The sequence below is a fragment of the Morone saxatilis genome, unplaced genomic scaffold (assembly GCF_004916995.1).
Source record: "Morone saxatilis isolate NCDOM2014 unplaced genomic scaffold, NCSU_SB_2.0 Contig18, whole genome shotgun sequence".
Lineage (NCBI taxonomy): Eukaryota > Metazoa > Chordata > Actinopteri > Moronidae > Morone > Morone saxatilis.
In genome coordinates, this window is record NW_023339740.1 from 28,783,597 (window position 1) to 28,797,967 (window position 14,371).

Sequence of the window (14,371 nt, forward strand, 5' to 3'; positions counted from 1 at the left end):
GTCACTAATAGATTTAACTGTTAAATTCAAGTTTAATACTGTTAATACATTTCTAAAATTATATAAAATTAGTGACCACAGTAAAACATGGATTTGTTTGTTAATTGACATATCTTGTATAATTATGGAAGTTTTCAGAACAAAAACGTTGAATACATGTAGTTTATCAGTGTATAAGCATTGGTAAACTGTCCAAATACAGTTTTTATCAATGAAAACAGCAAAAATTACTGTAATTTCACAGCTAATGATTTTTATTACAGTTGTAAAACTTTTAAAAATCAGATTAAAATAAAAAAATCTAATAACAGAACTCTTCTGTAAGTTTTAGCCTAATTATTTGTATTATAGCAGTGTTCTGTATTTATAGCTCATTTAATTGGTTTTACAGTGTAAATATCTTTAATTAATCATTAAAGATACAAAAATGAGACAAGATTTTATATAAAATTTAAGCTAAAAACTACAGATTTAAAAAAAAATCAGCATTTTTACGAGTTATTTTGAGTTATTTTCTGTGATTTTACTGTATTTTTAGCTCCAGCTGCAGGAATATTTACGTTCTCCTGCCAGCAGTTTGTGTAGGTATCTGTTGTAATATTCGCTCGGCGTCGGTGTCACCTGTCAGTCTGGGAGCTTCCTCCTCCTCCTGTTTCTCAGGCTGCTTTCGTCCTGTCGCTGCCAATAATAGAGGCATCAGCTGTGACTTTGGGGGATTGAAAGGTGACAGGAGGAGAGAGGGAGGGAGGGAATGACGGGCGGAGGAGTGGAGATTTAAAGTGCTGCTGAAGTGCCGATGTTTCATCTATGACAGATCCTTCCTCTGATTGGCTGCCGTGGGGGAATTTTCTTTCCTGTAATTGGCCACTGAGTGGCATTTCCGTGTCCTTGTTGGTTTCTGAGGGGAATTCCAGGGAAGAAATTTCCTTCCTGATTCAGACCGTTGGAGTGTTTGTGTGCGAAGGGAGAAAACAAACCACAGTTTAGATTCATTAAGTCAATAAAAGACGTAAAAGAACGAAGAAATCGAATCAATATAAGTTTATTTATCTAGATTTCATTTGTGTAAACACATTACGTAACAAACAGTAAACAAACAAACAGTATATGTCCATCATTCATGAACATACTCAACCTTACAGCCCTCTTCATGTTTCCTCATCTCGTTTACTCTCCTTGTTTCCTCTTCTCGTTCCTTATCCTCAGTTATTGGCATTCTTTATTTTGGCATTGGTTATCAAACAAAGTGCCAAGTAGTTGTTTGCTGATTGATTACAGTTCTAATTATATGATATGATATTTGGGGGGGTTTATAGATCATATATACATATATACTTTATATAAACACGTTATTCAACCAGTTTTTAGTGTTTTTCTGTGGCTTTGTACTCAGTGTTTGTCCTCGGCCCTCTTTGCTCTGTGAGGTTTTAGCGACTGTCTGTCGGACGTCTTCCTCACAGTGAACTCACCTCCTTAAGTCAGGAACTGTATGTGTGTGTGTGTGTGTGTGTGTTTGATACCTGGATTCCCACCTTCAGGGTTTTTTTTCCTCCCTTGGGAAGGAATCAAAGCCGTTCTAGAAATTTTACCTTTGGTGCTTCCAAAGCTCCCTCCTGCTGTCCCCGTCCTCACTTCCATCACCTCCTTTTCATCAGTGGCAGCATTAAAGTCTGTCTCAAGTCTCTCGATGCCACCCAGGATGTCTCACTTTACCCCCCCACACCACCACAACCACCACCCAAACAAAAAGGGCAGTCTGTAGAGAGAGAGAGGCATCCTGGAAATGAGAGATCACAGCTTCTCTCAGTAATTTGGGCTTTTTGTTGGTACACAATATCCCTGGGCTCTACAGTTAGTCAGATAATATTGAAAATGTTCTCAAAGCCAAACACAGCGCTCTTAAATCACCTCTCCAACACCCAAAGCCCCAAAATACATGATGTAAACCAGAGAAAAGCACCAAAAAAGATTCTTGCTCGATAAATGATGGACACATTGAGGCTACATTATAAATGAAATAATGATTATTGTTTGAACTCATTCGATGAAAAGGTTTAGGTCATTTTATGTCACGATTATTGTCGTCAAAATAATTGTGATAATTAATAAAAACTAAAATAAAAAATAAATACAGGGACCTTACATTGGCATGCAGTCACTCATGAGGATATTTACAATTAGCTATAAGTTGAACTCCAACTTTTAAGTTTTTAAATACATTTTAGAGTTTTGCTGACCTCTAATCATTGTAATTTACTTAACTCTTAAATCTTTGAGTTAAAAAACTGCGATCATTCATCCTTTGGATGCTTAAAAATGTAAATATTAAAATAAAATATTAAATTATATCAATCATTATATCAGTCGACGCTTGTGAGCTACTTCAGGCAGTTAAATCTGACTTTTACACACGACATGCAACATTTCCCAGCTCTCCCTCTCCATTAGCCTGCCTGTCATTCTGGGAGTTATACGGCTGTAATAAACATTTCAAACCTGAGTTGTTCGACTCAAATTGATTAAATTATTAAATACAGATTTGTTTTTCACTATTTTTCTGGGCTTTTAATGCCTTTAATTGATAGTGACAGCTGAAGAGTGACAGGAAAGGGGTGAGAGAGAGAGAGAGAGAGATTGTTGTTTGTAGAACATAAAGAAAAGAAAGAGTTTGTCTCACTCTTTCCAGTTGTTCAGTCATTTTGTTGTAAAAGTTGGAGGGTGACGAGCCATAAAAAGCTCTTTCAGTTGGATGTGAGGGTGAAAGAGGACCAGCCTCCACCCTATTATCAACACAAAGTAGGAAACTTGTCTAACTGCAGTCTTCACATTATATTCTGTGGCTAATAACAAATAATATCTCAACTCTCTCTGCCCTCTCCCCCATCTCCCCTGTCCAACTGCATTCGATACCCCACAGAGGAAGAGAGGCGCTAAAAGCATGCAAGTGTCCAGTTAACCGTTTATTTTTAAAGACGTCCTCAACCTGATAGTGGAGACGGGGCGCAGGGGAGTTGGTTGTCGTGTCTGGATATTTATTTTTACCACCGAGCAGCAGCTATAGTCTCAGACCACTGAGTGTAGCTGAGGATAATACACATAAACACATAACTGTACAGTACGTAATGCATAAATATGTGTTTTCTGCTCTGATATTCTGTTGATCATCAATCTTTAGATTGATCAGAGGGGTCACAGGTTTGGTGACCGGTTTATTCATGTTTCACTAAAGACAAACAAAGAGTTAAAGCTTGTATAAAAGACATCATGGAACATTTATGGTCTGAGATTTCTATTTAATAGTTTCTTTAGTGCTCTGTGACAGTTAACTGAATATATTTATTTGAGGACATCAGCTTCTGCTTTGGGAACATTTTCTGGACCAACAACTAATTGATTAATCTAGAAAATGATTGACAGATTCATTGATAATGTTGTAAAGTAACTTTTTGCAGCAGCAGTGAGCAATGTTCATTTGGTCTGTGTATATTTGTATGAATGATACAATAATTAAAAATCACCATTATCAAATATTACAGTAATAATAGTTTTTTTATGATGCGTTTTACGACCCTGGCTCAAGGGAAGAAACATTTGGGGGCTCGTCTGGGATCCAATCACATATTTTTGGTTATTCTCTAATGTTTTGGTAGCTTTCTGCTATGTTTGGATTCCTAGTGTTGATTTTGATAATCGATTAATCATTTGTTCAGAAAAAATGACTAAATTATGACTAAATTGTCAGATTTTAGCTTCTGAAATGTGAATATTTTTGATATTGAAAATAATGGTTAGCTGCAGCCGTAGTTCGTAACTAGTCTGCTGTTGTTGCAGTTCTTTAACTTTCGGGTTGTTTTACAGAACATTGTCTCATTTCTTCTCCTTTTTTTCTAAGAAAATCATCCGATTACATAAAAACACAGTGGATAACAAGACTTTAGTGAATCAGTGATCAGTTCAGTAGGGTTTTAAGAAAATATCAACACTTGATTATCACAATATATCGCAGTGTATATATATTGAACTGTAATTCCTCTATATCGTGAAACGCACCACAGATTGTTGCCAATAGCAGCCGCAGTGTTGAGGGTAGGGGTGGGCGATATGGGCATTTTTTGGGGATTTTGGGGATAACGATAATCAGTCGATATCATTTTTTTTTTTTTTTTTTTTTTTTTTTTTTTTTTTTTTTTTTTTTTTTTTTTTTTTTTTTTTTTTTTTTTTTTTTTTTTTTTTTTCTTTAAAATGTGATTGGATTGTTCTGAGTTAGGGCTTGTGTCCACAAACGCCGTTTTTAGCGGCTGAAGAGCGCTCAAAACGTAAATTCTTCCGAGGCCAGCGGTGTTAAAAGTTGAAACAGATATTAAACTCTAACGCTCTGAGGCGTGCGCTAAAAAATCTTTTTACCGCTGAAGGCGCGTAGCGCTCTGAACGCTGAAGCTCATAGCATTTGTATTCAAAATAGGCGCTGCTAGCACTAAAAACGTGTTTGGTGGACACAGACCCTTATCAGTCTTTTCGAAACCAAACCATTTCCATGCCAGAGAGGTAGACCCACGTCTCGGCACTAAATCATCTGAAGTACCGGTAGCTTCAGGGACTGGAGGTGCTTGCATTTTCTCTCTACCATCACAACACGCTGCTAAACTGTTGCAAGGAGGATGCTAGCGAGAGGTCACGTGATCACGTCATGTGATCACGTAGGCCCACTAGTCGTGTGACTGAATCCTGCCATGCTGTAGAGAGCGTTGCTGCACCGTGTATTAAGTGGATGTGAGGAGTTTCCGCGTGCGTTTCAATATTTTTGGCGAAGTAATTTAAATACTCGATAATGGAAATTTGCACATCGTCAAAACAACAATGACGATAGTATCACAAACGATATATATCGCCCACCTCTACTGGAAAGATGTTTTTTATTGCGATACACAGATAGCAGACCCTCAAAAGTATCCCGTGCTGGGTCCCTTGACCTATAGATGCACCACATTTATATAATGGGACATTTGAATGTGGGCATTAAGTATTGAGAATCGATACAATATCACAAAATAAAATATCACAACATGATATTTTTAACGCCTATAATATTAATACCAGGTGTAACTGAAAATGTATCCAGACACACACACACACACACACACATATATACGTTTAATAACAGGTGGAGCTTTCCCTACCTAAGCCAATAAACACTGCTGCATGATAGTTACCATTTTCCATTTCATTATACTTAAAATAATTTATAGTAATGGCTGCAGTTATCAGAGGTTTCACTCTGCACTGTAGACCCTTATACTATAATCCAGTGGCGAACCGTGAGCACTACAGCTGGGCCTTCACCTCTGCCATCACCGCAGAGAAAAGAAATCATCGCGGAAAAAAGCAACAGTGCGATGAATTGAAAGGATTTAACAAGTGCAATCCTTTAATTAACGATGACAAGGATGTAAACAAATAGACCATAACGTCAATAACATTCTCAACATTAACTTCAGAAAACTGGAGACAATTTAGGCTACATAGCTGAAACTAAATAAACATACCCTAAAGCCAAAATCTGAAAATATAAAATTAGGTCACCCAGAATGTCAACCCGTGACGCTGCTGACACAGACACCGAGGCTCATTTCATCACCATGGACAGCGCTATGAAATCACGGCGCATTACAAATCATTCACACATTGACAAATAAATTCAAACTTCTTGGGGTCCAGAAGGGCAAGGAACATGAGTTTTTCATGATCCTTGAACCTGTTCCTCAGCTGAGTGAGAATGTTGTCCAGGATTTCACTGTGCAGCTGCTGGTACGCTGCGCGCACATCTCCAACTCATAGGCGATGCTATCAAGCTAGCCACAACGTCACTCTCGTCTTCCGCCATTTAACTCTGTCTCTCAACCACTATCACCACTCTGCACAGAGATTCCGATGTTCTGACTTCATGAAGGCCTACGATCTTTTGTTTTTTTCCCGCCCACTTGAAATCAAACTGTGATTGGTCAATTTGCCTGTCACTCTCCACACCAAAACACATAGCTTGGCCTTCCCCGGGATTCGTGAAGTCCTAACCAATTAATGAGCCAGCTAACCGGGCCTTAATAGAGACGGACGATTCTGATTGGATAACATGTTTTCAGGACATGAACGTGACAGTAAGCTTAACTTTAGAACATAGATGAGAGAAAATTTATTAAATGTATTGTATTAAATTAAATCAGATAGAAATTAAAAAATAAAAAAATATAATTTTTTATTGAATACATTATTATTAGTATTATTATTATTAAATGTATTATTTTTTTTTTTAGGCCTTCTCTGAAGGCGTAGAAGGCCCTGAAGGTTCCACACTGCTATAATCCACAGTAATGACAACCTGCCATATGAGGCTCTGTTGAAATGGGACAAAGTGAGTCTCTGTCTCTTCCGTACCAGTTACTGGGAAGCCTTGAAAGTTTGTCCTGCATCAAGAATTTTGGTCCTTTACAAACAGAGTTTTATTGACAGTAGAAGTAGAAGCAACTGGAGATAAGTAATGAATAAAAAGAGAAATTCTGTGTGAGACAGCAGAGTGGTGAGTATGACTTAGTATCGTGGAAAGGGACATTATACTGAAGTTATCAAGACATCAGGTAAACATGGAGGAAATGTTGAGTTTAATTAAAAAGGAGCAGTTCAGAAAACAAGGAGGCTTCTTACTAAATATGTTCAAATATACTTTTAGAACAGGAGAAATTAGAAATAAAGAGGTTTTGTAATTCTGGTCCATTAATATAACTATCAGTATTTTTTATTTTAGATGCAGAAATCTAAAAAAGATGTAAAACCCCTTTACATGAATTCACAATAGGGATGTTATGATACACTCAACTCACGATTCGATACAATTATGATTTTCTCATAATTTATTTTAACAAAATGAGATTGAAGACAAATTATGACTGAAAAAGATTTCTTTATTTCAGAGACAACAATTTACAAAATATGTTTTCTCTTATATTTCTTTATCAAATTAAAGAATCCTTTTTCATTTCTAAGGTAGGGTAGGATATAAACTGCAAAACAATGCATATTTCCTTTTCTTTGTAAGTGAAACTGAAGATATAACCCTGTCAACTACAGAAAAATATTTCTTTCCATGTCTTGCCTGTAATCGTTTTACCATTACCTAAGTCTTTACCTGTGGCTGCTATGTCTTTGCCACCATGAAGATGTTACTGATGTAGGATGTCCAACAAGCAAAGTCAAAAGTAGGTATCAAAAAGAATATCATGATTATTTTCTCTGACTCACCGATTCGAACCACCAATCAGGAAGAAAAGGATTTAGTATGAGGGTGAACTATAATGCAGTAAGACATGAAGTTTTTAATAAGACGCATCACTGGATGGAGTATTGAGTGAAAATAAACAGTGTGCTGTGCATTTAGCTGCAGCCATGCTACTTCCTATAGCCGAGCAGCTGGTTGAGCGAGGGAGCAGGTGGTCTTTAAAGGAAGGGAGTCACACCTTCAGAGCCCTGGGGTGGTGTGGAGGGGGTGCTGACAGGCTGCACTACCAATGTGGGTTTGTCACGTGCACACTTGTGTTTCTATATTCTTCCGGCAGCTTCTGTGTCTACTTCAGTGCACCCTTCAGCAGTGTTTGAACTGAAGCAGCAGAGGGTGTGGATACTGTATGACAAAAGAAAATACAGGACTTTAATAAAGTCATTTTGAAACCGGCTCATTCAGACAGCTAATCCTGGCCGTGTTAGTACTCACACCGTCAGCAGTGTGGTAATATTGCAGACCTGCAACTCAGTTACACCCTGCTTGAATCAAATACTGTAGTGCTTACAGATTCCATTAATAGTTGAGTAACACAGAGCCAGAGCAACCATTTAACTGCCTGATAGTGGAGATAGAAACAATCATCAACACCTAATTTACTCTGATGCAACAATCAGTTGTGTTCATTAGCAACCAATCTGTTTTGTAATTTCACTCACCTCAAAATAGTAAAAAATGCCTATCACAAAGCCCAAGGTGCCTCTTCAGATAGCTTGTCCAAAACCCAAAGATCTTCAGTTTGCAATCCTTAAAGACCACAGTAATGGTATGTATCACCATACACAAATTATTCTGTCAATTCAATTAAGAAATGGCTTCAAATAACCTCACAGTACTATACTTTGCATTTACAGTTTCACTCTCCTCCTCCATGTTTTCTTGTCACTCTCTTCCTCAGTGGCGGTCTGCAGACCGGCTCACTGCCACCAGCTGTCGTTATGTCACGTGAGAACAGAAGCTTTGACAAAAAACAAAAGAGAATGTCAGTATATATATGGCAACGTTTATTAACGAGATGTGTAATCTTCAACTGGCTCAGGATCCCACCTGGGATTCAAGGAAGAATTCAAGGAATTCACTGAGGAGATTGTTGTGTTTGTAGACTGGTGGCAACAAGGGACGTGTGGTGTGTGGTGGTAGGACGGAGCAGATGGAGGGGGAGGGGTGTCTGTTGTCTCACTGAAAACCTTGTAGTTCCTAAGACAGATCTTAAATAACTGAATGACATCCATTCTCCAGACTGTGGACCATGTCTTTTTAGACATGATGTGGTATGAGTCCTCCCCTCTCCTCTGTTCCCACTCCTCTCTGTGTTCCTACCCTCCAGCATCAAGCCTGCTGGCCTTCACAGGGACATCGATTAAGCCATTTGAGAGCACATAAAGCAAAACAAAAGGCTGAGTGAAAGGAGAGGCCTGAGTCCCACTGGTGTTCAGCCAAGAGGGAATAACACCAGTGGATTGTGGATGAGGTCTGGACCCCATACTCTGGATCCATGTGGAGTAAAGCTCCATCTGCTGAATTCCATCAAAAAGGCTGTTCTTGTTAATTTGGTGTCTTTTAATATACCTGGTGGATCACTAATTTCATCAGCAAAACATAAGGGTCCTGCCATACTGCTGTCAATGAAACTCAACATTTCCTGCACAGATATTTCACACTAAAAGTCTTCCACTGACTAAAGGAGTATAATCACTCTATTTCCTGGTAGGCTTTAGTAATAAATTTACAGGAAGAATTGATAAGCCAAAATAAGTGGAGTATACTTTAAGCAGCTAAAGGTTGTCCCAGGAGTAGGAAAACCTCATTTAAAATCCCATTAAGATATATAAACTATATATTCAAGATTAAGGTACTTATTTAAATGTCATTTATAATGCAGGTTCTTAAAAAATGGAATTCGATTGTGGTTTCTTTATGTATGGTTAAACATAAATGTGTGGTGTGGGTGTGGTGTGTATAATATACTTCAATATATAATATAATATTTATATATATATAGTTATATATATATATATATATTCTATATATCAATATATGATATATTAGTATAACTTATTTTATTATATATATTAATTCATATATATATTATATTTCTATATTTTAATTTATTCATTATACTTATAATTATCAATCTATATATATTATATTTATATAATATCATATTATAATATATGTATAATACTATAATTATTATATATATTTATATTTATATCACTTATTTTAATAGGCTTCATATATATATTATATATTTATATAATATTATTATTATAAGTATGAATATAAATAATCATTATATATATATATATATATATATATCTATATATTTATAAGTAAACTAGATATATATCTATATGATAGTATACCTATATAGTATACTCAGTATGTATCTTATATTTTGCCGCGCCACGTCACCCCAGCCAGCCCTCATTGCCGGAAGCCGAATGGGAGACTTCTCTACGGTCATGGTTTCCAGAATCGTGCACAAAAGCTTCTGTGTCATAGTGGAGACCTTCGCTGCGAAACTTGCTCCATGCCATGCGTTTTTTGACGCCAGGCTCAAGATTTTTAGCTTTTAATACGGCAGTGTCGCTGACTCTGCAGTGATTCGAATTTGAAGTCAATCCGAAAAGGAGGTTTAGTTCAAACTAGACAGCCCTGCAATGCCGTGAAAATGGCAAGACGTTTGTTCATCAATACAAGGCTGAAAAATTCACCAAACATGTACAATGCAATTCAAAAATGCCCTTTGGATGCCATGCCACGGACACCGCCCTTTAATGTACTGTAATGCCACAAATAGCACACTTTAATAAGAACATATTCTGATGTACCCTGACCAATTTTTTTAGAGGCATCGTACCAAGTTTCTTTATCACACGTGCCGATCCGGAGATATACTTTTTATTTTTTAAAGAGCGCCACCTTGTGGGCAATGACTTGATTTGCACGATGCTAAGTAAAAGGAAATTGGAAAGGGAACTTATCGACCAAGCTTGTGCATAATCGACAAACCAATGTTCGGATGAAATATCAACCCCTCCTTACGAATGTTTTTGACGAAACAATTTACAGGAATGTAGCTTAATCCTGCTTATAGGTGCTTATTGTTTGGAAATATCCAAATTCTTGTGCGAATTGGACAACGCAGCGGAGAGAACATGAAAAAGTTATTTATGGACATTTTGCACTGTAGTTTTGATTTTGAAAGAACAAATTATAGGCGGGAAGGCGGGCCGGCCTATATGGGGGGATGCGCTCTGTGGATATAAGGTTTTTGAATGTGCGACAAACTATGCAGAAGTTATTAGCCTAAACGCACTTTTTATGATAGTAGCGCCACCTAGTGGCCGACCCGAAAGCGACACATAGAATATCCAATTTTCACCAGGCCTGACCACTTTGCCAAATTGAGTTTTGGTATATGTTCAGGGGGGGCAAAAACGCAGTCGAAGGGGGCTTAAAATAATAATAATAATAATAATACTAATAATAATAATAATAATAATAAGTAAAAGAAAAAAAAAGAAAGAAAAAGAATTCTAGCAAATACAAGAGGGACCTCTAGCGGTCGCTGGCTCGGTCCCTAATTAGCTCTGAGTGATGCACCGACCATCACGTGGCTCGTTTACATCATTCTGTCTGCGCTCAGCAATCAACGGTCAGTCTGACAGTCTCTAGGTCCATCTGCTGTCCTAACCAAGCGGCTCCTTACAGAGTAAAAACCGGCCTTACCTTGGCAAACATTTTGAGTCTGGAGCTGGGGTCTCTGGATGTGGTGACCATGAGCTTAGGATCTTCAACTCCAGCCCATTTATACTCATCATCCATGTGTGAGCTGACACCTGCACAGAGAGAGATCCCAAAGATCAACATAAATGATTATACTGATGCTTAGACTAAATGGGATGGACACAGGATACTGTTGATGACAAAAAGAAATAATAACACCAGCCTTCTGCTCCTTCATCGTCATACTCCAGTAGTTTCTGTAGCTGCAAAGCTTCTTTGCGTACCTCGGTTGGCAGAAGACGATTTTCTGCAGAGGAAAAAAAAAAGGGTCTGTGATAGGATCCTTTACATGGCTGACCACTTGTAACACAAAATGCAGTAGGAAAAATGGAACATAATGATCATGCCATCCTACCATCAAGTGCACCCTTCAGCTTCTGTTTCTTCTCCTCAATGGTTCGGAGCCTGTCCTCTTGAGCCTTCCTGTACAGGTACTCTCGTCTCTGCCTCACCTCTCGACGCAGCTAGAACAACATTACACCCAATGACCTCAAGCTAAGTGATACAGGGCCAGGACCATTGTGTAGAATTCACTGACTGCAAGCAACTGAATACAGCTCAGCCTTCCAAGTAAGCGTCAATCAATTTGGTTTTCAATTTGTACTGTAGTATTAGCAATATGCAAAGTTCAGGTACAGAAATTTGTATAGGGAAGGAAAAAAATTGTATCAGAAAATTTCTTCATTGACTATCATATAAAAAATACTGATACCTTTAATTGGAAAAATGCTTAATATCAGATCCGATAACTGGTCTATTCCTACTTCCAAGCATGTAGGAGAAACTATGGTGGCCGCAAAACTTAAAAGGCCCTATCTAGAGCCAGTGTTTGGTCCATTCTTGTTTCGATAGCAAATCTGAGTTTATATGCCAGGAACCATGTGAGATCATTTTCTATTTCTAAGGGTAATGTTAGATGGTGGCATTGTAACAACTTAAAAGATGGCGTGGTGTTAAGAAATGCTCCTAATAAAATAAAAAGGTTAACAATAGTACATAAGTTGTTCTCACTACATCAAAATTAAAAAGTTATATTTTCCACTCAATAACAATCGCATTAGTTTTTTGTATAATATATTGTTTTTATTATTATTATATAAAAGTCTTTCAAAAATGTAATTCAATGTGTGCAGCCATAGAACAGATGAGTTATATTTCAGTTCAGTTTTTACATTTTAAATTTGTATGGAAGCCCATTTCCGCCAATGTGACAAAGAAAAAGATTCTGTAAGTCAAAAAAAAAAAAAACTGAGTATTTTGACTTAGTATCTCAAAATAATCAGAAACTTTTCTTCGTATTACTTCTTACTGTCTCTTTGACAAATATAGACTTTGTGATACAAACGTTAGTTAAGTCATTATTTTGAGATACCAAGTCAGATATCAGCTTTAAAAGAACGTTAGCTGGTATTTTGACCTCATTTTTAACTGCCGTTCTGTGAGTCTTCTGGGCCAAATTATTTCCATAATTAACTTACACGACAAAAATATAGCTAGCAGATTATGTTAGCTTGTAGTGTCACTACAAAATACATTACACACACACACACAAGTCATTTGTCAACATTGATCGAGTTAAGCAGCAGACTGGGCTGTTTACATACAATGAGGATATCAGGCGCACACGATTTTTTTCTAGCTAAGTTATATCTACCGTTGGCTAGCTTGCTATATGAAACTGCGTAGTTCGCTAGCGTAATTCCATACCAACATATTAAATTAACTTCATGCTCATAATCATTTTTAATCAGTTTTCTACTTACCATGATTTTTCTTCAGCTAGTAAGTTAACTAACTAGCAGGCAAGAAGTACTCACATGGAGATAGAAAGACATGCGTACAAGAGTTTCCCTTATTGGCGAAAAGAGGAGCCAATGAGAGCGCTCGATACTGACCTTTCAAAACAAAAGCCCAAAGATTTGGCACAGAAAATCCATCTTTGCTGACTGTGGAGCAAAAAGTGCAACTGTAAACAAGAGATGCACCTTTTGCAGTGGTGAGGGGAAACCCATGGGACATATTTGTAGAATATTTTAATGTAACTTCTTTTTTAGTTTGATTTACAGAAGAACCTTTCAAAAAAAGATTGAAAAAGATATACTTTTAAATTTTTTACATGACATACATAATTAACTTGCTTAACATTTAGCAAAATATCACATTCACAAAATGTTATGACTTAAAAGATTATCCCCTTCTTTTATACTTTTATAGGTTCTTGTTTTCTTGTCGTATATTTCATTTCTTGTACAATTTGATTTATTTTTATTGTATTTTTATCATGAAGTATAAAGTATATATTTCCAACACGTCATTACTAAGTCTTTCTGGGTACAAGTTATAAGACATCATGTAGAGAGCTGATAATATCTCTGTGGGTTGACACTTCCTGAAGCTCTGTCACTAAAAAAACAGCTTCTCTTCCTCCTAACTATATCTGACTTGAGCACAACTACTGTTAGTGTTGGATTATGCATCCTCTAACTTTGATATTGCTTTTGGCTGCAGGTAAGTGAAGACCTTCACTATGATAGAGAGCTTAAATGCAGAGGTTCCCTTACAGAGTTTTAAAATGTGATTACTAGATTACTGGACTGCTGTATTTAGCCCAGTGCCACTTGCTAAAATTGAGTGTAAAGGGTGTGCAACTGCCTGAATCCATAGCATAATGTAGTGACAAAGTCAGTTAGCATATTGTGAACTCTCAAATTGTCTCCTGATATGCCAAGTTTTTCTCTTTTCCATTAACTACCACCATGTACTTGATGTATCGGGTTCACATTCAGGTTACTTTATTTGTGACTGTTGGTAGATTTGGGTTGCAGTAAAAGACAAGGCATTCCTCTAGATGTTTTACAAAAATGACCCACAATAGACAAACATAATAAATGATAAAAGTGCTTCAGGCTATAAAAGTCAGGACAGAGAGAAAGAACTATTAAAAACACAAAAACAACAAAATAATCAGTGGAATAAATAAGATACAAAATGCAGTGAAAAAGAAAAACTCATGTTGCTACAACTTGTTAAAACAAAACTATTTTTATATCAGTTGGTTCTTCATCTTGGGACTATGAACCTTTAACCAGATTAGATTTTTGTATGTCACGCACAAATGACAAGTGCCCAACCCTTGCAGGCTTACAAGACATAAAACAGAAAATTGCAAAATATTCTGCCTTCTCTCCCAAGCTTGGCACAAAAAGTTCAACAACCTACCTAGAGCCGAAGGGTCTGTTCGAAGTTTCTGCC

General features: G+C 37.0%; 2 protein-coding genes across 2 annotated transcripts in view; one reads left to right on the top strand and one right to left on the bottom strand.

Moving 5' to 3' along the window:
* Positions 1–11,019: 11,019 nt before the first annotated feature.
* LOC118328229 (U3 small nucleolar ribonucleoprotein protein IMP4-like) lies at positions 11,020–12,987 on the bottom strand. Its single transcript, XM_035661853.1, has 4 exons — positions 12,883–12,987; positions 11,475–11,583; positions 11,283–11,366; positions 11,020–11,172 (listed from the first exon to the last, which is right to left on the bottom strand). The coding sequence occupies exons 1-4, from the start codon at positions 12,883–12,885 to the stop codon at positions 11,039–11,041; spliced, it is 330 nt and encodes a 109-aa protein (XP_035517746.1). The 5' UTR covers positions 12,886–12,987; the 3' UTR covers positions 11,020–11,038.
* Positions 12,988–13,532: 545 nt separating this feature from the next.
* The window catches only part of si:ch211-102c2.4 (uncharacterized protein LOC568178 homolog), a gene marked incomplete at its 3' end in the record, with an annotated part of 2,933 nt that continues 2,094 nt past the window's right edge, over positions 13,533–14,371 (top strand). The window contains 1 exon segment of the mRNA XM_035661851.1: positions 13,533–13,627. Within this exon segment, the coding sequence (XP_035517744.1) occupies positions 13,591–13,627 (37 nt within the window).

Coding starts and splice junctions, on each gene's coding strand:
- LOC118328229 (XM_035661853.1), bottom strand. Junction 11,367..11,474: donor GCTGAAGGGTGCACTTGATG/GTAGGATGGCAT, acceptor TTTCCTCTGCAG/AAAATCGTCTTCTGCCAACC. Junction 11,173..11,282: donor TGACGATGAAGGAGCAGAAG/GCTGGTGTTATT, acceptor CTCTCTGTGCAG/GTGTCAGCTCACACATGGAT.